General features: G+C 37.0%; 1 protein-coding gene across 6 annotated transcripts in view; it reads right to left on the reverse strand.

Annotated features, from left to right (window-relative positions):
- The window catches only part of MAP7 (microtubule associated protein 7), a 204,769-nt gene that overhangs the window by 107,411 nt on the left and 72,043 nt on the right, over window positions 1-25,315 (reverse strand). Inside the window, exon 1 of one of the 6 annotated variants that reach the window (XM_054556902.2) lies at window positions 14,418-14,672. Within the exon in view, the coding sequence (XP_054412877.2) occupies window positions 14,418-14,439 (22 nt within the window). The 5' untranslated portion in view covers window positions 14,440-14,672. 6 annotated transcript variants of the gene reach the window in all.

A 25,315-nucleotide genomic window follows, 5' to 3' on the forward strand; every position in this document is an offset into this window, starting at 1 on the left:
ATAAATTTCTTAAGGCTATAGCTGCCATAAATAGTGATTCCCCTGATGGAGCCGAGCAAAGTAAATTAAAAACCTTCTGGAAAGAATTCTCCATTCTAGATGCCATTAAGAACACTTCTGATGCATGGCAGGAGGTAAAAAATGTCAACATTTACAGGAGTTGAGAAGATGATTCCAAATCTCATGGATGATTGAGGGGATCAAGACTTCAGTGGAGGTTAGTAACTGCAGCTGTTGTAGATACAGCACGAGAACTAGAATTAGAAGGGAAATCTGAATACTGAATTGCTGCAATCTCATGATAAAACATGAATGGGGCCAGGTGCGGTGGCTCACGCCTGTAATCCCAGCACTTTGGGAGGCTGAGGTGGGCAGATCATGAGATCAGGGGTTCAAGACCAGCCTGGCCAACATGGCGAAACACTGTCTCTACAAAAATACAAAAATTAGCCGGGCATGGTGGCACATGCCTGTAATCCCAGCTACTCAAGAGGCTGAGGCAGGAGAATCGCTTGAACCTGGGAGGCAGAGGTTGCAGTGAGCCGAGATCAAGCAACTGAACTCCAGCCTGGGAGACAGAGCGAGACTCCGTCTCAAACAAAACAAAACTTGAATGGATGAGGAGTTGCTTCTTTTATGCATGAACAAAGAAAATGGTTTCTTAAGATGGAAGCTACTCCTGGTGAAGATACTATGAATGTTGTTGAAATGACAAGGGATTTAGAATATTACACAAACTTAGGAACTGACCCCAATTTTGAAAGTTGTACTGTAGGTAAAAAGCTATCAAACAGCATTGCATGCTGCAGAGAAATGAAAGGAAGAGTCTATTGATGCAAGCAACTTCACTGCCGTCTTAATGTTTATGACTCTCTAAAGGCTCAAATGATCATCAGCACTTCTTAGCAATAAATTTTTTTTTTTTTTTTTTTTTTGAGACAGAGTCTTGCTCTGTCGCCCAGGCTGGAGTGCAGTGCCACGATCTTAGCTCACTGCAACCTCCATCTCCTAGGTTCAAGTGACTGTCATGCCTCAGCCTCCCGAGTAGCTATGATTACAGGTGCACACCACCATGCTCAGCTAATTTTTGTATTTTTAGTAGAGACAGGGTTTCACCATGTTGGCCAGGCTGGTCTCGAACTGCTGACCTCAAGTGATCTGCCCTCCTCATCTTTCCAAAGTGCTGGCATTACAGGTGTGAGCCACCACGCCTGGCCACTATTTGTAATGAAAATATGTATGTTGTTTTTTCAGACATAATGCACCTTTACTAGACTACAGTATCGTGTAAATATAATTTTTATATGCACTGGGAAACCAAAAAATTAGTGTGACTGCCTTGTGAAATTCACTTCATTGCAGTGGTCTGGAACTGAACCCGAAGTATCTACGAGGTATGCCTGTACTCTGGAGATTTGGTTGGTATTCCCTAGGCATCTCTCATGAATACGTGAAGTATATATGTTAATTAACTTCTGTTAGTTTCCTTTTGTTAATCTGACGTTTGCCACAAGTGTTCTTGCCAACTGAGAACTCGGGAAAAGTTATATTTTCCCCCATGCTAAAACTAACAAGCCACTGGAAATGAATGGAGATAAAAACCTTTCTATTTTTCTCGTGGGTATAATTTCAAAACATTCTGATGGCAGCCATTGGCTGTAAAACCTGTGTACAACATTCAGTGTATTTCAACAAAGCTTAATAATTAATGAACATCCTATGTCATTAATTTATAATAAATCCAATCTGTTTCAGAATTTTCAAATGTACTGCTTAAGATTCTGTCCCAGTGGTAATTAGCTAACAGTGACAGTCTTAAAATTCCTTTATTTGCATTTGTCATAACACGCTTTCCGGACAATCTAGTGAATGTTCAGTGAGTGACTTTAAGGGTTGTGGCAGTGGTCAGGCTATCTGATTACTTTCCCTAACGAGTGAGGAGCTTTTCTCATCATTAGAATACATGTCAGAATAAAGAGACTTCCTGCACTAGACACAAATAGGTAGAAATTTTTGTAATTATGATTATTTTTACCATTAGGATTCCCAACAAATTTTGATAATTTAATTTGGTTCTCTTCTTTATGTTGATATGGAGGAACTGGATAAAATATTGATTTAATTTGGTAAATATTACTGTTATAATTTGGTAAAATAACATGAACTTTTATTAAAAAAGCAATTGAGTGCTTGCTTGGATACTGAAGAAATAGCTTCATAGTATTCAGCCAAAGCTGTTTATGACTGATACTTACATCAACAAATACAGATCACTTAATTTTAACTGTAAGTGTTCATTAAGAGAAATTAGTCTTTCTGAGGTGGGCTTTTTTTTCTTTTTTTGCTGGTTTTGCAATTATGCAAGACATCAGTAAAGTTGTTCCTTTTCAATGCCTTATCTCCATATTTACATTTCAACCACTTGGTACCTTGTCTACCAAGGAACAGAGAGCTCAGAGGCTCTTCCCAAACTGCCAAACGCTCCAAAAACACATATTTAATAGGGTTTACTCAGTTCCACAAATGACGAGCCAGCTACCACCCATCAGAATTCATTCATCATTGGACCTATTAAGCCCGTCAGAATAAAATGCTAATTTGGATTTAAATGCTCATGAAGACTTAACCGTACCTAAATGATCTATCTGTCTGTCTGTCTGTCTGTCTGTCTATCTATCTATCTATCTATCTATCTATCTATCTATCTATCCATCCTATCTGAGACAGGGTCTTACGCTGTCTCCCAGGCTGCAGTCCACAGCCTGGGAGATCACAACTCCCTGTAGCCTTGACCGCCTGGGCTCAAGCAATCCTCCCACCCCAGCCTTCTGAGTAACTGGGACTACAGGCACGTGACACTATGTCCAGCTAATTTTTGGTAGAGATGGGTCTTACTATGTTACCCAAGCTGGTCTCAAACTCCTGGGCTCAAGCGACCCTCACGTCTTAGCCTCCCAAAGTGCTGGGATTTCAGGCATGAGCCACCGAACCTGGCCTGAAAATGTCTTTTAAATAGCAAACAGCCAGGTGCGGTGGCTCATGCCTGAAATCCCAGCATTTTGGGAGGCTGAGGCAGGAGGACCACTTGAGCCCAGGAGTTCAAGATCAGCCTGGGCAACATGGCAAGACCCCATCGCTTAAAAAAAAGTTAGCCAGGTGAGGTGACCCTCACCTGTACTCACAGCTACTTGGGAGGCTGATACGGGAGGATGGCTTAAGCTCAGGAGTTTGGGACTACAGAGACCTATGATCATGCCACTGCACACCTGCTTGGGTGATAGGCCAAGACTCTGTCTAAAAAATCAAAATAAAAAACATCTCCAGTTACCTTTCATCCAAAGGACTACTTGAGATGTTAAATTTGGCCAAGAGAAGAGACACTAGGAGACAAAAATTGCCTTAAACTTATGCTACTCCTTAAAGACTATATAGTACATAGTCATGAGTTTAGAACTACCTTCACCTATAGTTGAACTATCCCTTTCTGGATCTTTGGTCAGACAATCCCTCATCTTTCATCTAGTGTGTACTCTGAATAGGAATATTAGACAGGTGCTTCCAAATGTAGCAATGAAAACTCTAGAAATATGAGGAGTAGACAGGTAAAAACAGCAATATGTGAATATTAAAAGCATTATAAAGAACAACATTATATAATGATAAAAGAGTCATCTCACCAGGAAGACAGAATAATTATAAATATATATGCACCCAATATCTGAGCATCTAAATATATAAAGCATACAACGACAGAACTGGAGAGAGCAATAAACATAATACAATAGTAGGAGGAAATCTGAATTCCCCACTTCCAGTAATGGCTAGAACAAACAGACAGAAAATCAATAAGGAACAGGGGACTTGAAAAACACGATAGATCAAATGGACCTAACAGACATATATAGAACATTTCACCTCATAGCAGCAGAAGTGCTATGTTCCAGGATATGTCCCAAAACAAGTCTTAATGAATTTAAGATGACTGAAATGACACCAGGTATTTTTTCTGACCACCATAGGATTAAAATAGAAATCAATAGCAGAGAGAATACAAGATAATTCACAAATATGTGGAAATTAAACAATATACTCTTAACCAATGAATGGGTCTTTAACAATCAACAAATGGGTCTGAATATGTTACCCCAAATAATCTTTATTTTATGGATTTTGAGCCAAATGCCACCAAGAATCAGCAGACTCAATATGAAGCCCTAAAATCAAGGCACAAATTTTCTTTTTGTAAAGGAAATTTATATTTAAATAGAAAATTTCCATTTTTGAGATATCTCCCTCTAACTCAGTAGGGATATGATGACTCCTAACATACCAATGGAGAAGACATCAACTTAAATGTGCATACAAAACCTTACTAAACAACCCGTTTATTATACTTTTCCTGGTCAATTTCCCATAACTTGCTTACCTAGCCACAAAGCTCCAAGCCTCCACTCCTTTGTTTTAGTCTAAGCGTATTTAAGCTCAAATTCTAAACACCCATTTAGGTTACTCATAGCTGTGTGCTCCCAAGTGTACATACATGATGCACATGCTAATAAACTTCTGTTTGTTTTTCTCCTGTTAATCTGTCTTTGGAAAGATTAAGCTGGAAAACCTGAAATGAATAGAGAAAAAGACTTTTTGCCTTTCCTATGGGGCAATTATAAAATATCTTGAGACATAAGAAAACAAAAATACAACATGCCAAAACTTATGAGATGCAGCAAAAGCAGTGCTAAGAGGAAAATTTATAGCTATAAATGCCTACATTAAAAAGAAAGAAAAAGGCCAGGCATGGTTGCTCATGTCTGTAATCCCAGCACCTTAGAAGGCCAAGGTGGGAGAATTGCTTGAGCCCAGTAGTTCAAGACCAGCCTAGGAAACATAGGGAGACCCTGTCTCTACAAATATTAACAAAATTAGGTGGGCGTGGTGGCATGCACCTGTGGTCCCAGCTACTTGGGAGGCTGAGGTGGAAGGATCACCTGAGCTCAGGAGGTCAAGGCTGCAGTGGTCCATGATTATGCTATAGCACTTCGGCCTGGGCAACAGAGTGATACCCTGTCTCAAAAAGAAGAAAGAAGAAGAGGAAAGAAAAAAGAAGAAGAAAGAAGAAAGAAGAAAGAACAAAGAAGAAAGAAGAAGAAGAAAAAGAAGAGGAAGAAGAAGAGGAAGAAATATTTCAAATAAAAACAAAACATTATACCTCCAAAGAGCAAGAAAAAGAAGAACAGGGTATAAAGCTAGTGCAAGGAAGTAATAATGATCAGAGCAGGAAAAAAAAAGGAGAATATAAAAACACTGGGGAAAAAAACTCAATGAAACAAAGTTTTTTTTTTTTAAAGACAAAATCGACAAACCTTTAGCTAAACTAAAAAAAAACTCAAACAAAAAAAAATTGGTGATGAAACAGGAGATATTATAACTGATGCCACAGAAATAAAAAGGATCATAAAAGGCTACTATGAACAATTAAACAATTATATGCTAACAAGCTGGAAAACCTAAAAGGAGGAGATAAATTTGTAGAAATACAGAACCTACTAACATTGAATCATAAAGAAGTAAAATATCTGAACACACCTTTAAATAGTAAAGAGATTGAATCAGGAATTAAAAAAAAAAAAAAAATCCCGCCCCCCTCCCCTGCCCCAAAAAAGCCCAGGACCAGATGGCTTCACTGGTGAATTCCACCAAACATTTAAAGAATTAATGCCAATCCTTCTCAAACTCTTCCATGAAATTGAAGAAGAGGGAACACTCTCAAACTCAAATTACGAAGCAGTGTTACCCTTACCCCACAGCTTAAGACACTACAAGACAAGTAAACTACAGGCCAATAACCCTGATGAAGACAGATGCAAAAATACTCAACAAAATACTAGCTATCTGAATTCAACAGTATATTAAGGGAACAAATGAGATTTATCCCTGGGATGCAAGAATGGTTCAACATACACAAATTAATAGATGTGACACACCACAGTAACAGAATGAAGGATTAAAAAAAAAAACACATGACCATCTCAACAGCTACAGAAAAAGAAACTGAAAAAATTTGATATCCTTTCATGACAGAAGCTCTCAATGAACTAGGAATAGAAGAAAATTTCCTCAAGATAATAAAGGCCATATATGAAACCTCACAGCTGACATCAACTCAGTAGTGAAAAACTATACCTTTAAGATAAGGAACAAGGCAAGGATGCCCACTCTCACCACTTCTATTCAACACAGAGCTAGAAGTCCTTACCAGAGCAATTAGGCAAAAGAAATAAGCACTAAAAAGGAAGAAGTAAAATGTGTTTGTAGATGACATGATCTTATTTGTAAAAAAACTTTAAGAATCCACAGAAAAACTGTTAGGACTAATAAAGGAATTCAGTGAAGTTAAAGGATACCAAATCAACATACAAAAACCAGTTGCATTTCTACATACTAACAACAAACTATCCAAAAGGGAAACTAAGAAAACAATCCCATCTACAATAGCATCAAAAATTACTTAGGAATAAACTTAGCAAGGTGATGAAAGACTTGTATACTGAAAAATCATAAAATGTTGATTAAAGAAATTTTAAAAGACACAAATAAATGGAAAGATACCCTATGGTTATGGATTAGAAAACTTAATATTGTCAACATGTCCACACTACCCAAAGGAATCTACAGATTCAATGAAATCCATATCAAAATCTCAATGGCATTTTTTACAGAAATAGGAAAAACAGTCCTAGAATTCATATGGAACCCCAAAGACTCTGAATAGTCAAATGACCAGGACAAGGAACAAAATTGTAGGCATCACACTTTTCTATTTCAAAATAGATTACAAAGCTATAGTAATCCCAACAGCACGGTAATGGAATAAAGACATACAGACAAATGGAACAGAACAGGGGGCCCAGAAATAATTCCACAAATATATGGTCAACTGATCTTTAACAAGAATGCCAAAAATACACAATGGGTAAAGGATAGTCTCTTTAACAAATAATGCTGGGAAAACTAGATATCCACATGCTTAAGGAAGAAATTAGACCCATACACAAAAATCAGCTCACAATGGATTAAACATCTAAATGTGAAGCCTAAAAGTGTAAAACTTCTAGAAAAAAAGATAGGGAGAAGGTTCATGACAGTGGTCTTGGCAATGATTTCTTGAGCATGACATCAAAAACACATGCAATAAAAGCATAAATAGACCACTAGGACATAAACTATAAGGCTTCTGCACAGCAAAGAAATCAACAGAGTAAAAAGGCAACCTATAAAATGGGGAGAAAATAATTGCAAACCATATTATCTGATGAGGGGTTAGTATCTAAAAGTTAAGGAACTCTTACAACTCAGCAACAATAAAACCAAATAATCAAATTTAGAAATGGGCAAAGGAACTGAATAGACATTTCTCCGATGACAACATACAAATGGCCAACAGGTATGTGAAAAGATGCTCAATACTACTAATCATCAGGAAAATCCAAATTAAAATCCTCATGAGCTATCACCTCACCCCTGTTAGGATAGCTATTATCAAACCACAACAACAAAAAAAGATGGCCAGTGTTGGTGAGGATATGGAGGAACTGGTACCCTTGTACACTGTTACTGGGAATGAAAAATGGTGCAGCCACTATGGGAAACAGTATAAAGGTTCCTCAAAAAATTAAAAATAGAAATACCATATGATTCAGCAATCCCACCTCTGGATATTTATCTAAAATAATTGTAATCAGGACCTCAAAGGGATATGTACACTCACACACTTACTGCAGCATTATGTACAATAGCCAAGATATGGAAACAAATTAATTGTTCATCTACAAGTGCATGGATAAAGGTAGTATGTACATACAACAGAATATCATTCAGCATTTTTCTAAAAAAGAAAGAAATCCTGCCATATGGATATCTCTATAGGACATTATGGTATGTGAAATAAGCCAATCACAGAAGGACAAACACTGCATTATTTCACTTATGATGTATCTGAAACAGTCAAACTCATAGAAGCAGAGAATAAAATGGTGGTTGCCACGGGGAGGGCACCGTTGCCACGGTGGTGGGCCACGGGGAGGAGAAAATGCGGAGTTGCTATTCAATGGGTATAAAGTTTCAGTTATGCAAGATGAGTAAGTTCTAGAGATAGGAAGTACAACATTATGCCTATGGTTAATGATCCTGTATCGTACACTTTAATATTTAAGAGGGCAGATCTCATGTTAAGTATTCTTACCACAATGAACAAAACAGAGTTTTAGTACATTATTATATTGGCATAACTCTAGGAAAGTAATTTAGCAATATTTATCTATTGTCACGAAAAAGTTCAAAATTGTTGACTCCACAATCCCATTTTTGAGGCACCCACTTTTGAATCCCACTTTTGAAGGACCAACTTAACAAAATGTTGTAAGATGTGGAACAAGTCTTATTACCTAAAGACGTCCATTAAAGTAACACGTGTAACTGTAAAAAAGCAAGAGCAGTAATAATCAATAGGGGACTATTCCTTCCATGGATTTGTATCTAACCAGTGAAAATAAATGTATTTAAAGTAGGTCAGTACCATGGATAATTGCTCATATAATATTTAATAACAATTATTTGATTATTAACATGCAGATTGACGCTGAGAGGGAATACATGAAAATTGCTAAAGCTGCATTAGGGTGAAGAGATTATAGATGATGTTTCTTTTTTGTTTTTGCCAAAACTTCTGTAATGCTATGTTATATTTGGATCATTAAAATAAATACATTTACTTATTATATACATGAAGCACTGTTTATAAAAAGATGCTTGGAAAACAAACATTTTTGCCAGCTGAAACTGGTTTATCTTCCTAATTCGTCACCTAAAAAACAGTTTACATATCATAGAAAGCAAAAGGAAACAAGTCTGCCCTGTAGTTTTTCATTTGGAAAGACTGATTTCTTCTAAGTTACTTATAAGATTTCTTCTAGGTTACTTAGATTTCTTCTAGATTACTTATGAGAAAAGTAAAAATACAAATTTCAAGATCTCAAAGCAAGAAGGCTCAATAAAACGTTATATAAAAATGTTGATCTTTGACTATTTTATAACTGTTATGTTAAAGAGAAACATGAAACCTTTGCATTGTTAATATTAGATCAAGTAAGTAGAAAGCTTAAATATTAACATTTACCTTCCTTGGTCCTTCATCGCATGTTACTTGCTATTCAGGCCACATGAGTTTATTGTCTGTGATATTAGAAACACACTTATATAACCTAATGGGTTACGATCCAGAAATGGATTAAGGCATTATCTTTTAAAATAGAATATGCCTTGCAGAAAAGTATCCTCTGATTGAGAATACTGATGCTTTTAAGGACTGTTTGGGGTATTTTGAAAAAAACTACGGATCAACACATATAACTGGAAATATAGTGGAATTTACTCATACGCTTTCAGGGTTTTCTCTCTAAACACTATTAGGAGTTTTAGATTTTGGTGAACAAACTGCCTTGGGTACTAAAAAGTAGAAAAACTCCTATTTATGCTAAGTGGTCATATGCTATTGGTTCAAATATGTATTCTCACATATTTAAAAACTTTAAGTTTTAAAAGGCCAATTGGCTTGTTGTTCACTTAAAATGTATTTATTTATGTCACCTTAAGGCTCTGATTAAAAATAAATAAATTACATTGTCAAGATGGTATATCAAGCTAGGCACAGTGTCATACTTGTAGTCCCAGCTACTCAGGAGGCTGAGGTGGGAGGATCGCTTACTTGAGCCCAGGGGTTCCAGTCTAGCCTGGGCAGCATAGTAAGACCCTTCTCTTAAAAAAAAAAAAAAAAAAAGATGGTATACCGGTGGTTGCAATTCAGTACAAAAATTGCAGTTCAGAGACTAGTCACTAAAGAATGACTCAGTGAAACGCTATGAGAAAGTATTGGGGGCTTTTAATGTATCATTTATATCTTAGACTATAAATGGTAAATCTCAGAACTTGAGCATTTTTAGGTTGTGTGACAGTATGTATTACCAACTCAATATCCTTCCTAAGTTTCTCCCAGTTCTTTCATTTTATCTCATTTCTAGAACATACACAGCAGATTTTTATGTTTAAACTTGAGCAACTCTTTGCCTGGACAACATAGCAGACTCACAAGCAACACATTTCCTAGAAAAAGAATCTCTAACTTCTGTCCTTGATATGCCCCTGCCAGTGCTCTTTGCCTGTGAATACCTAGGTGGAGGGAAAGTTAAACTCCATTTAACTGAATATACTTTGAGGTCTCAGGAGGTTTAGGTGAGCGGATGATGGTATTTAAAACTTTAATTTTACAGGCTGGGTGTGGTGGCTCACACCTGTAATTCCAGCACTTTAGGAGGCTGAGGTAGGCGGATCACCTGAGCTCAGGAATGTGACACAAGCCTGGGCAACATGGTGAAACCCTGTCTCTACTAAAAATACAAAAATTAGCTGGGCATGGTGGTGCATGCCTGTAGTCCCAGCTACTTGGGAGGCTGAGGTGGGAGGATCGCTTGAGCCTGGGAGGCAGAGGTTGCAGTGAGTCAAGATCGTGCCATTGCACTCCAGCCTGGGTGACAGAGTGAGATCCTATCTCAAAAACAAAAACAAAAACAAAAACAAAAAGCCCTTTAATTTTATTGATGCATGTTTCAAAGACCACCTATTCTAAATATCATAAGGCTCAGAAAAGTAAAAGTTATTGAAAATCAAAGAATCATTTTCTTTGAGGAAATTTCCACCAGATTTTTATGCAGCATAATTGTAGTCAATTAATACAGCTTAAGAGTTTGGTCCTATATCATTTAAAAGGCATACCATATACACAATGGTATCTATGAAGAATTAAAATACTAACCAGAAATACAATTTTCATTTATTGAATATCTACTACGTTTCAGAATGTATTAAATGCTTTAAATACCTTGTCTCATTCAATTTATTGCTCACAGTAAGACTGCATAAAGACTGCATGTTAGGAAATATTCTCCACACTCTACAGAAATGGAAACTGAAGCTCAAAGCAATTTGTCAACATAAATGGCTAAATTGTGAATAAAATCCACATCAATTTGACTTTAAAGACTGTTATCCTAACCAATATGCTACAATGTTTTCTAAAGAATTTTTTTTTTTCCAAAAGGTACTTTAGTCTTTTCACTGTTTTGCTGGGGTGTTTTTTCCCCCTTAACTAGTGATATTTTGGCAAATACAGAATATAATGCCAAAATTTAGAATCTTATTAAGGAAAGAACTTGCATTGTTTTTTAGTTTATATTTGAGTGACACTGTATAATTTGCTTTATGGGTTATAGATCTTTTTCTTGTGCATAACTTAACTTGATCATCTTAAATTAGGCCCATTTTATAAAGGAGGAGACTGAGGCTCAGGGAGGTTAAATGAGATTTGCCTGTGGTCAGGCAAACATGAAGTGTTGGCGCTGAGTTTTGAAATCTAGTTTTCCGACTTTCAAGTACAATATTCTGTCTTCTTGGTAAAGGTACAGAGGCAAGGTAAGTTTGAGAACAGCTAGTGTTTGAGTGCCTTGCTTAACAAGATTGGTAGCTTCTAAAAAATATGCCAACCATAAAACTCCTGGTAAAAGAACTTGAGTTGGCCATACCGCATGACCTTCATTGTGTATGTGGAAGGAGCCGCCCCTCCCGCGGTGGCTGAGCAGAACGCTGGCCTCACCCAGGCTTCAGACAAGGAGAGATGTTATTTGGCCTGTGACCTGGCATTTCACCATGAAATTATCCTTCTGGAGTATTCAATTTAACTATCTTTCATGAAGGAAGTAAACTTCTTGATTTTTTCTTTTCTGCTTGAAACATTGTTTGAATCATCTATGATAACAGAAGATAATAACATTGCATGTTGACTTTCTTTTCTTCTTCAAAAGTTACAACAAACCAGTAGCAGTCTGTCAAATACAGGAGTTATACTTATCCATGGTTTCACTTTTTGAGGTTCCTGTTACCTGTGGTCAACCAGTCTGAAAATTAGTGAGTACAGTACAATAAGACATTTTTGAGAGAGAGCAAGACCACATTCACATAACTCCTATTACTCTATATTGTTATAACTGCTCTATTTTATCATTAGCTATTGTTGTTAATCTCTTACTGTGCCTAATTTATAAATTAAACTTTGTCATGGGTATATATGCCTAGGAAAAGACATAGTACATACAGGGTTCGGTACTATCCACCATTTCTGGCATGCACTGGGGATCTTGGAACCGTGGATGGAAGGACTACTGTACAAAAACAATTAGCATGTTCCACTGCAGTGAGACTCCTGATTTTATATAAAACCGTATCTTTTTGGTCATTTTATTTGTCTTTTAATAAAGAGAGTAGGTGTGGTCTCTCCTACTTTGCTGTCCTATTGAAAACTAGGGATGGAGTCATTAATTTGATAATTAAGTGCCTCCTGGTTGCCAGGCACTGTTCTAGGTGCTTGGGATACAGCAATGAACAAAACAGATAACATTCCCTGCCCACAATGAGCATATATTCTAGTGTGAGGAAAGACAATAAACATTAAAGCATCAGGTAGTGAAAAGTGCTGAAGTCAGACCAAACAATGACAGAGAGCACTTTTTGTCTAGAGGAGGTCACGTGTACCATGCTGTTCATTATTCCACAGCAGCTTGATGGTGAAAACAGGTTCTGCTCCCACAACCATGTGGACTTTCATGAATGAGCAGCAGGGCTGCCGTAAATCGAGTATACACACAGCTGCGAAGTGTGCAGAGGACATCTCCCCCTGCACCTCCACTGACATTTGAATTTATGGAAACATGCAGCTTCCATGTTATCTACTTTTGCAGGAAATTGGAAAACTAGGACCAAAACCAAGCATACAAAAATTGAGTATTTTTAAGCCACTTATCTAGGAGTTTTTGACCAATTATCTGGATTTTAAAAAAATTATCCCTTCAATTTTAAATTTCTCAATTGGACATTTATCCAATTTCCTTACTGAGTAACCTCTATTTCATCTGATGGAAGCAATCCTATTTTATCACATTCAAATAATAATGAAGTACAGTGCTTATGCATCAACTATGTCTTATCCTAATACTTGAGAACATATGTAAACATGCTTTCTGCAAAGAAGGATATGTCTCCATAAAACAGAATCATTAAGGGCAAAAAAAAAAATGGAAAGTCAGTTAGCTGATCAAATAACAGGCAAGCCATTTTTACTCTTCTTTAATGTATATACAACCCTGAACATTTGAGATTATTCCATTGTTTAATGATATTGACACACTTATAGAATATAAATAACCTGTCTGAAATCACAGAACTGGTAAATGTCAGAGCTAAAAGACAAATTCATATCCAACCCCAAAGATATTTCTAATACGCTGCCCGGACTCTATATTTTATAATCATAAAATACCAAAAGCAAACCACTTATTCACACTAATCCATCTTCTAACAGTTGCTGGATACTGGCAACTATATACCTCATGTATGTCTCGTACATCAAATGTAGGAGGTGTGTTTTTATAACACAAATTTGCAAATGTTATCTGTGAAAATAAAGATTTATATTTTTAAAAGGCAAATAATTTAGTGAATAAGGCAGCTTTATTATTCTAAAAATTAAACTTGATAGAACATCCACATAAAGAAACTTCTAGAAAAGAAAATAAAGTGATAAAAGTTACTCCTCAAAATGTAGTCTATAAAGTTCCAATGCTTGTATTTTCTCTGTAAAGCCCATGTGTGACTCACTGTTTACATATCATGAAAATGAGAGCATTCTGGTAAGGAAAGACATAACTGGGCAGCACAAATAATGTTTCTGATAAAAAACAAAACAAAATAAAAAAACAATAAGTAGGCAAGATAAATGTGATCTTTCTTTTTAATAAGCAAACAAAAGCACTCCCCAAATACACCTCTCTAAATAGAAAAGCAACCATTTTTCACAAACCCTGATCTGATCTAGACACAAATATTAAGAGGGCTAAGAAATTATCAATAAATTATTTACTGAAATTGTTTTTGGATAGCAGCATAATTGTATATGTTTGTCTAGTTTGCTACTGTTCAGCTTCTCACTTTGTTTTTGTCAAAAAAAGAAAGAAGTATGGAAAATAGAGAATGATGATGGTTTGCCTTTAATTTTCATGGAAACTATCACACGGCTCTAGGACATGAAGGTAGAAGTATAAATCCATAGTTTATATAACAAATATCATTTTATTTAATTAAATCCCACTCCTTTTTCTAAGGACATTAAAACAATGATTTTAAAAAAATATTAGATTTCCTACTCTGTACTTCCACTTGTTATGAGTATTAATTTGTCAAAATGGATTTAAAGATTGCCTGATTCTTGAATGTCATTATTAAGGTTTTCAAAACACATTTTGAGCCCAAGAACTTACAGTACAGTTTAGTGTCTTCCATGCTAAAATCCTTCTTTCTTGAATATTCTGCAGCATATCTGCATGTCTCCCTCTTCTTGCTTTGTGTCCCTCAGCCAGGCAAAGACCAAATATCAGTGAAGGGGCCGTTTAATCATGCTAAGTATTATCTCTCACACAGCTTGAGGTAGCTCAAGAGGAGAGCAAAGGGTGGTGAGACATACGACTCAACAGCCACTGTTTTTAAACAGTAACCGTGTTCACTGAACCAAGCAAAAACTGGGAAAGGCTTCTGTTCAAAAAAGCCAGTGAAGCTCAAATGGCTATGGGCTGGGCATAGGGGAGGCTTTTCCTGGTTAAGAAATGGTTGCTAAATATCAGCTTGGTCTCAGGGATTCAAACTCAGAGGCCCCAAACAGAATGCACATTAAACATACATTAAAAACTTAGTTGTTTACCAAAATCATCTAAACAGACTATTTCTCCAGACTGTCTGTCTTTGGGCTTCCTGATGCATTAACAATGACATTTAAAACCCTGAAGGTTATGGCTGATTTTGTTTCCATACTAAAAGCATCTGAAAAAGGCGGTCATTTAAAATCAGTCAGGCAGAGTGGCCTCTGTTCTCCCTTCACTGCTGAGAACAGACACGGAGTCACTGAGAAAGTGTATGGAATGACATTTAGGTGTCCTGTTCAGAAAGTCCAAAAACTTGACTTGCTTTAGTAAGTTTTGAATAATTCTGAAGGCTTTCCCAGGGAAGAGGAAGAACCAGTGAATTTAAATGCTAAAGTTTTAGAAGTTATTTCTATATATGTTAAATATTGGTCCTCAGAGTTTATCATTTTTTACTCAGTGATATATTGCATTGTAAACTGTGAGCTCAACATGTCTACCACACTTTTGACTTGGGATTATCTTTAAAAGGGCTTTTTGTTTAGGGTCATAGAGTGGGAACCGAGGAGAAAGGATCAGGTTAAATCCTTGCCTTGCCCTCACAGCATTTAAAAACATGTGACTTGGGGGCCAGAACACTTTGATTAAAACCAATTATCTTAATGAGTTTGGGTGAGCAGTGGGCCCAATATGAAAAGGAAAACACAATTTTTAGAAGAAAATAAAACCTGCCAAGCCCCTCTGAAATAGGCCCTTTGAGCAGTTGGACCTGACCCAATAAAGAGATTGGCCACTCATGGTTTCTAAGACGCGTGAGGGTCAAGCACAGGCACTGGACTTGGCAACTAACCTTGTTAATACCCTTGGAACTACAGACTCCTTAGGAGGAGCCAGTGGAGTGCCCATTCTAGCCCAGCACCACCCCTACAGCCCCAGGGACCCAGCATCAGAGCGTGTGACCACCACTCCCCACCCACTCCATTTTCAAAAGTAGCCTATGTAGACACGGGCAACACCTTGCGTGCGCGGCTCCTTACCTTGGTACTATTGACCTTTTTTTTTTCTTTTTATCCTTCTTATGGTACTGATACTGACATTTTAGACTGGATGATTCTTTGTTGTGGGTGGCAGCTGAAACTTACTGATCATCTATTATGTGTCAGATATTATTCTAAGGGCTTTTACACATATGAACTGGTCTAATTTCACAACAACCCTATTATGACGCCAGTTTTACAGATGAGGAAACTCTGAGATGCAGAATAACTGTTGAAGATGTTAAGTGGCAGACTCTTCATCCCTATACAGATGCTGCTCGACTTACAATGGGGTTATGTCCTGATAAGCCCATTGTAAGTTAAAAATGTCGTAAGTTGAAAAAGCATTTAATACACCTACTGAATATCATATCTTAGCCTAGCCTACCTTAAATGTGCTAAGAACACTGACATTAGGCTATAGTTGGCAAAACCATCTAACACAAAGCTTATTTTATAATACAGTGTTGAATATCTCATGTAATTTATTTAATACTGTACCCAAAGTGAGAAACAGAATTGTTGTATGGGTACTCAAAGTGTGTTTCCTACTGAATGCATATGGCTTTCACATCATCATAAAGCTGAAAACTCCTAAGTCGGGACCTGGCTGCACTATGTTCCGCTGCAGCATCTACCCTCCCTCTAAGTAAGGAGGTGACTTCTCACTTCCGAGCAACAAAGGCATTCAGGCCAGTGCTGCCTGCTGATGGGAAATGACTGGTACCACAAGGACAGAAGAAAGGCAGGGAAAGACAAAGGACATTGTGTGGAGACAGTGCACCACTCTTCCCTTAGCAAAAACAGTTTTTTGTTTTTTGTTTTTTTAACTAAATGGTGGTGAATTCATCCAGAAAAACAGCTGAATGACAACAAGAGAGAAAAGAGAATAAAGGTTTTTGTATATGACAAGTGGCTCAAGCCAATTTCTCTGTCCCAGTGCATGGAGCAGTGGGTATCATGATGATCAATTATGTATCATCTTAAACTGTACACTGCACAGCCACTGTCATAGAAAGAGGCATGATCCTAAATCCACACATCATTCTTGGTATTTTCTCAAGACTAAGGTACAACTTATCACCCCACTTTTGGTTTCATTCTCTTTTCTTTTCTTTCTTTCTTTCCCTCCCTCCCTCCCTGCCTTCCTTTTCTTCCTTCCTTCCTCCCTACTTTCTTTCTTGCTTGCTTGCTTTCTCTTTCCTTTCTTTCTCTCTCTCTCTTTCTCTCTTTTTCTTTCTTTGAAGGTCTCACTGTCACCCAGGCTGAAGTGCAGTCGTGTGATCTTGGCTCACTGCAACCTCTGCCTCCTGGGCTCAAGTGATCCTCCCATCTCAGCCTCTCGAGTAGCTGGGACCACAGGGGCATGCCACCATGCCCAGCTTTTTTTTTTTTTTTTGGGTAGGGAAAGGGTTTTGCCATGTTGCCATGTTGCCCAGGCTGGTCTTGAACTCCTGGCTCAAGCAATCCCCCTGTGTCGGCCTCCCAAAGTGCTGGGATTACAGGCATGAGCCACTGCGCCTGGCTTGGTTTCATTGTCAATATACTATATAGCAAAACTACATCAGTGCTGGATACTGGCAGATGGATGAAGCCCAAACTGATAGCTTACAATTTAATGTAAAGAAATGGAAATCAAGGGGAAATAAAAATTTGTTCAAGTCAAGATCACACAATAATCCCTAACAAATATAAAATACAATAAACATTTTGTAATGGGAGTTGGTGAATTATAAACTTGATTACAGAGGAGTTCGGGGAGAACTCTGAGGGTCCACGTCCTCCCCTTTTGTGCATGGATTCATGTCCTGTTCACTGCCTACCTGCTTTCTTCAGAGTCGTTCTAACCCTGCTCTCTAGTCAAGTTCATGATTCAACAGCTCTTTCCTCCATTCTTAAGTCTATGCTGCCACCCTCGAAACTGAAGAAAGCCTTGTCTTGCCCCGGTAACATGTGGAGGCCCTTCCCATCCTTTCCGATTCTCTCATCAAATCTGCAATCTGACACCTTGCTCGGCTTTGTTCTTTCTTCTTTCCTGTTTCTCCCTCTTAACTTTTGGCTACTAAGAGAGAAACTGGTTTTTGTAAAACAGGAACTCTGAAGTTGCAGCAAGAATTCCATGAGGTTATGAGATATCTAGTAGCATTCCTGCTTATTGTTTCCTCCCCAGCTTTCCTGAAGTATAATTGGCAAATAAAAATTGTATATATTTAGGGTGTACAACATAATGGTGTGCTCTACATATACACTATGAAACGATTACCACAATCAAGTTAATTAACGCTTCCATCACCTCCCATAGTTATCATTTTGTGTGTGTGGTAAGAACACAAGATCTACTCTCTTAGCAAATTCAAAGTATACAATATAGTATTGTTAATGATAGTTACCATGCTGCACATTAGGTCTCCAGAATTTAGTCATCCTGCCTGAGATTTTGTACCCTTTGGCCAATATCTCATTTTCCCCACCCTCCTCTGCTTGCTTTCAACAAAGCTTGTATTCCACAAAGAATTGTGTCTTCCTGCATTCTTTTGTATTCCTTAGAACACATCAGAGGTGGGAGGAGTATAAGGGGTATGTGTGCGTTTTCGTGTGTGCGTGATAGTGAATGTATAAATGAAAAGATGAAGATCTAGTTGTTCTACCAGATAACTGAAAGCATATGGATAGGCTAAGCACTTCCTCTGAAAAAAAAAAAATTGCACTTACAGTGTATTCTCATTATTTACAAGAATTAAATTTCTTTTCCTTGCAGAGTTTCACATATTTTACACTAGAATCATATATACTAAATTTCATTATCATCATTATCAAAATGGTACAGTTTAAACTCTTGGTGTTTGGTAGAATTGTGTTTATCTAACACAAATGCTGGGGAGCTTGGCTATTGTTATTTTAACATGCAAATGCTGAGAAACAGATTTCACTTATATTTTATTTATGGTTATAGAAAAGTAAAAGCAGAGATTCATTTTATAAAGAAGTTTGTGCTTTTTTTACTGAAAAATTGAAAAGCTAAAAGCACACATATAATATACATTATTAAAGGACCCAGTTCACCCAGACTATTACTTGATGCAAGCTGGTTTTGATCATGGTGGGTCTTACTTGAACACATCTGAATTGTTCCAAATCCCAATGAACCCAGGGGTACTGCAGCACATCACTTGCTCTGGACTCCCTTCTTAATCGTAGTTCTTTATTTGCCATTGCTTTTGCGTTTGAAAAGTAGTAAGTGGAGCTTTGGGAGGGTTTTTGTTTGTTTTCAACATTTACAATGTAATCTGGCACTTGGGTTTTACTTTCCTTTTCAACAGTTATCTTATTCTCTTTTCTTTTTCCTTTAGAGACTCTCTAGAGGACACGCTCTTCAAGATGCTGGAAAAGGAAGTTGCTGGGGGTTTTTTTAGCCCGAGTTATATAGTACCTTGGACAGTGACAAAAGCTACCCATGCTGTTTATTTAGGAGACACTCGATTCAGTTACAAACGTACCCTGCATGTGATTGTTTCTCAAAATCTGCATTTACATTACCCTGGAATCTTGCACGCAGTCCTTGAATTGCAGAACCATCTAAACTTCACAAAAGCAGACAAAACTATAACAAGAGATACTTTTATTTTCTATATTAATACTTTTCTACTCTGCCTATAATCAAGCCTTCCCACTCTTCTTCCTACCCTTGGCATATCACCAGCTATGACTGGCTTTCCTGTGGCACTTGTGAGACTGATACTGGTTTAGGGATAATTACAATGAAGTCACTTTTAAATATTTATGATTGATGCAAAAGTTCTTATGGAACATTTCAGCAAAAGTTCTTATGGAACATTTCAGCAAAATCAGGTTGCCCAATCTAGATTATTGGGGCTGAAACCCAGTAAGAGTCAAATGCTAGACTCTTTCTAGCAAGAGTCAATTGCTAGCAAGAGTCAATTGATTCTTTCAATGGAAAGAATTTCTGCCAAAACACTATTTCTCAACCATTTTTTTACAACAGCTCAAAGATTTAATTGTCCCCTTTCACATGGGAAACTTGTAGTCAAATATTGTCTGAACTCACTACCTTTGTCAATTCCTACAAATTAATTACAATGTATTTCAGAGAGGATTTCACTGATACAGAGGATTAATGGGAGAGCCTGACAGCTGGAGTCCTGTTAGGTTAGAAATTAAAATAAGGAACTTGACCTACTTTCAAAAGGGACATTTGTTAATTTCCTTAAACCAAACCAATGTAATCTTTCAGTTATTTGCCTTCAGAATATGGGGCTAAAATACCTATGTTATCATAGGGAACAAAAATACATTATCCATATGTGTAAGAAACTCTTGTATAAAATATCTTTGACTTTAAAAAACACATATAATTTGATGTTTCCTTTTTGGTATATCCCAGGCTATGAACATTCATTCATTGCTCCCAACCACTAGCCCTAGACAACACACGCTCCTCAGTGAGTAGCAGCCAGTAATGCCACAATGAAACTGGGGAATAGATGGAAGGAAAAAAGTCAAGTCTAATACACCCAAAAGAAGAAATTCTTCTCTTATAACCTAATTTGCATACAGCCTACTTGACATATTGGGCAAACAGCCTAGGCTCAAACCAGCATTACCACTTTGCTTCCAGCTTTAGCCTACCAACTCATTCCTATAACTTGTCAGATTAGTCTCCCTAAAAAAAAAAACAAACAAAAAAACAGCTCAAGTAGCTCATCACTCCCCTGCTCAAATCATATCTTCCAAGTGCCCACTAAATCAAGGTCACTGCAATTTCTTTCCATCTACTTTTCAAGAATTATTCCCATTCCGAGATATCCCATGGTTTTACAGAATGGACGCACTTGCTATTCCTTTAACATGCCTCATGATTTCCTTCTCTATTTCCTTCTTTCATGCTGGCTCTTCTTTCCACCTGAAATGTCTCTTCAATCATCTTTGTTAAATCTTCCAAACACATCAAGAGCCAAGGCACATGCCCTCACCCTCTCTAAAGTACATCTCAATTCTCCCAAACAGAAGTGCTTGTCTTTCCTGTATAGAATCCACAAACACATTGATGAACCTTCTCTAACAGCATTACTGCAGGAGCAGAGGGTTATCAGACTCATCTGTTTAGTCCCTGAAAGGCTTTGTGTATAGCTCAAGAAACACCCTAAACTGCAATGGCCTACCTTCCAGTATGAGTCAATTCCAGTGGCACTGGGATATAATAACAAGCTGCAATCTCAAAGTTCAGACATAACTGCTATAAATATTTTAGTATCTGTTCTTGTAGATTTTTTGAAGTGTAAATATGTACATGTGTATAATATAAAAATGGGATCTTCCATGTAATACTATTTTAGAATCTGTTTGATATCTGATATCTTCCATGTAAAAAGTATGTTTCTAAAATGCCTTTATTAATGGCTGTATAATATTTAATCGTAGGGAAGCACTAACTTATGTAGCAGATTCCCAAAATTAGACTGTTTCCAATTTTTCAATATTATAAAGCAAGGCTGCCTATAGAGTTGTACAAACTTTATCAATGTCTGAAGGGTAAATTCCTCAAGAGGAATTGCTAAATCTTTGGTTACGAACATTTAAAAAGAATTGTGATATATTTTGCCAAACAGAACCCTTATTGCTTCATCCTGATTGATGGCGGTGATTCATTTACTAGTGTCTCTCATTTACCAAATGCCTGCTGTGTTCCAGGAGCTGTTCTTCAAGACTCTTACATCCACTGGATGGAGACAGATAATACATGAGAGAACAGGTTAATAAATCAGATCAATATTATGAAAAAAACAATATTGGGGGTGGGAGGAGGAGATGTTTGTGGGGGTGGTCAGGGAGGGCCTCTCTGAGGAAGTAGCAGTACAGGTTAAGGAGGACCCAGTAATTCCAAAAGCCAAGAAATGAGTGCGTCAGATAGAGGGATGAGTAAGGGCAAAGACCCTGAGGCCAGAGTGAAAATGAATATTAAGAGGGTGGAAAGAAAGTCACTCTGGGTTAAAAAGTGGTGAGAAAGAACAAATGCAGGGAATTGTAGTTCATATTAAAAATTTTATATTAACACCAATGGGAAACCTTTGGCAGGTAAAAAGCTTTAAGGAGAAGAGTGCCAAAATCTGTCCTATTAGTCTAAAAGGTGACTCTGGTTGCTGTGTAGAGACTGACTGGAAGTCAGGGTGTACATGGCAGAGGCGAGTGTAGAGCAGTGAGCCCAGTTCATTCACTGATATCATAATCTGAGGAGACAGCAGATGAGGTCTGGACCAGAAATGGACATAAGTAGACAACTGTGATATACTTTGCAGGTAGTGCCAACAGCGTTTGTTAATGGATTGGATGACACCCGGCAGTTGGCTGAGTACTACTGCAACAGCGCGGCCTGAGCGCCAAACAAGTGTAAGGAAAAGAATCAAGAAAGAAAAGAAGATGCATCAAAAAGTTAAAATCTGTGACAATGTGATAGACAAAGATGTAATCACACTGTTTCTCTATATTTTATGCAGTTTATTCTATAAATATTGTCTTCTATGCTGCATGTCAATCTAAAACTTTTTTTTTTTTTTCGGTGACAGCATCTTGTTCTTTCACCCAGGCTGGAGTGCAATGGCATGATCTCAGCTCACTGCAATCTCCCCCTGGGCTCAAGTGATCCTCCCACCTCAGCCTCCCAAGTAGCTGGGACCACGGGTGCACACCATTATGCTTGGCTAATTTTTGTATTTTGGGTAGAGACGGGGTTTCACTATGTTGCCCAGGCTGGTCTGGAACTCCTGACCTCAAGTGATCTGCCCACCTCAGTTTCCCAAAGTGCTGGGATTACATGCATGAGCCAACATGCACGGCCAATCTAAAATTTTTATAATTACTTTCCATGTCAATAAAAGCTCTTCATAGATGTACCAAATATGCTAAGTATGTTGACCTTCTGCACATTCAAGTTATTTCAATTTTTACTATGACTTTATACATAAAGCTTTAACTGCAGATTAGATTGTAAGGGGAATTAGTAGGTCAAAAGTAGGAATAGCTTTAGGGCTTTAATACCTAGCACCCAAAATAACTTCCTGACAGGTTTTACCAACATACTCTCTTACCAACACTGTAGGTGAGTTAGTATCTAAATGTATTGCATATTCTCATTAAAAGCAAACACAAATCTTGGTATAGCATTTATAAAAGGTCACAAACATAAATTATATAATTGAACATACAGGAGAATTAGCATTTTTGGAGAATATATTATCATTTTAATATAAATTTTGCCAGTAGTACTGTAAATTCTCTAACGAAAGCATTTCTACTGAAAATAGTTACATAAACTCTCAGATTACAGCTCTTACAATTAACTACTGAGAGCAGATCAGCCTTCTTGATGTGTTGTTGATCTTTAAACTTTCTTTGAAATATAATAAGCATACTGCTAAACAACATCATGTTCAACCTCCTGTGATTTAAATAATCTGCTACAAAGTTAATATGCCAGAATTTTATTATCAAAAATTATAATTAGTTATGGAAGGTATATGAGAAAGTTGGTTTACTTAATTTTTATTTTTTTTAGGATGGAGCAATCCTTTATTTTTATATGCTTTGACAAAGAGGTTTGCAATATACCATCTTCCCAATGGAGAAGAGAACATGAAAATCAGCCTCTAGCCATCATCAGCAGCTCTGCTCGGGGCCTAAGATCCTCCTTGCGCATGTGGCAATGAAGGGGTATACTTCCCTTCCTTTATGAGCGCAGCCTGCTGCTTCTTGATGGTACTTATGTTTCATCATTTTCTGCTGAAACATACATTCTATGAAACCATCAAATTGTATCTTGTACTCTTTCTCTGCCTAGATACTACCAATTCCACGTGTACATTCTTTTTTGAAAGCATAGCATTAAGCAGAAAGTTTGTGGGGCAATTCAGCATGGATTGTCATCCAATGATCTTTGTTATGGTCCAGTCTTTTCTGCACATCAAAGAAATGTAAGGTGTCCTGCACAGTGTCCTTGTCTCCTTCCTAGCCTGGTTTAATTTACTTGACTGTGCACTATGCAAAGGGATCCTGCTTTGCTTCTGACAGTAGGACCCATGTAACATGGGGCGTGTCATTTATTCTCAAGAGCTGTGCTGTCCAGTAGGGTAGCCTCCAGCCACACGCACCTATTTAAATTTAAATTAATTAAAAATTCAGTCTCTTAGTTGCAGTAGCCACAGTTTAGATAATTTCTAAAGTACCTTCTAGAACTAAATTCTAATGATTTTTGTGGCTTTGAAGTTCTTTTTAAAGTGCTTTCTCTGAAAACTTTATAAAAATATTATAACTACAAAAATTTTAACTCATTAAATAATAGAATTTCAAAAATGAAAGCTTAAGATCATCTTCATTTATTTCCTAATTTTTAACATAGAAAAAGTTGGAATAGAGGATATAAGAGATTTGTTCAAGTTCGTATGACTAGTGAATGGATGGGCAGAACCAGAACATACAGTTCATAATCTACGACACCTGCTCCAGGAATTCCACTGTGTAACAGAGAAAAGGAATCGGTTACATTAAAAGCAAAGACCAGTGAGTGTATGCATACATTTTAGGTGTGTACATGTATGTATACATGTGTGTATATATATACACAAATCTGAGACAATTTGAGCATCAAAATATGTAATTAGTAAAAAGAATTATAACTCATAGAATAAATATTCACAAGTCTACACTGATATAAACAAGAGAGAAGTTAGACTTCTTCTTTATGGTAGAAAGCCAACTAATAAATGTGGAAGGAATTAATTTTTAAAAATCACTATTTGGCAACCAATACAAATACTAATTGATCCAGGCAAGAATCATTGAGGCTAAAATTAATGGATGAATATATAAGAAAGAAGAGAATATTTACATGGTCTCAAAATAACTCCTCATAAGAGACTTACTAACTGAAAGGAAAAATTGGTAACTTGATAGTGGAGAAACTTAGCAGATAACACCTCAAACACGTGATGGAGGTTAAAGCTGGAACAAATCAACATGTGCCTCCAGATACGATACATGGAGAACAAAACATCACTTCTGTGGCATTCAGGCAAAAAATATATTACCTCAGTCTAATCATAAGGAAATATCAGGCAAATCCAAATTGAGAGACATCCTACAAAACAACTGCCCTTGAATGCTTCAAAAATGTAATATCATGAACTACAAAGACAGAGAGGAAGTGATAAAGATTAAAGAGACAAAATAGCACAATACATAATCTTGATTTTCATTTGTTAGAAAAGATATTATTGGGACAAATGATGAAATCTTTATAAGGTCTATAGACAATGGAAACCCCCAAAAGAGGAGTAACTAAACTTATATCGGACAAAAACAGACTTCAAGGCAAAAACTATAAAAAGAGACAAAGAAGGTCATTATTTAATGATAAAGGAGTCAATTCATTAATTGCAGATATAACAACTGCAAATATATAGGCACTCAACACTG

The sequence above is a fragment of the Pongo abelii genome, chromosome 5 (assembly GCF_028885655.2).
Source record: "Pongo abelii isolate AG06213 chromosome 5, NHGRI_mPonAbe1-v2.0_pri, whole genome shotgun sequence".
Classification (NCBI taxonomy): Eukaryota; Metazoa; Chordata; class Mammalia; order Primates; family Hominidae; genus Pongo; species Pongo abelii.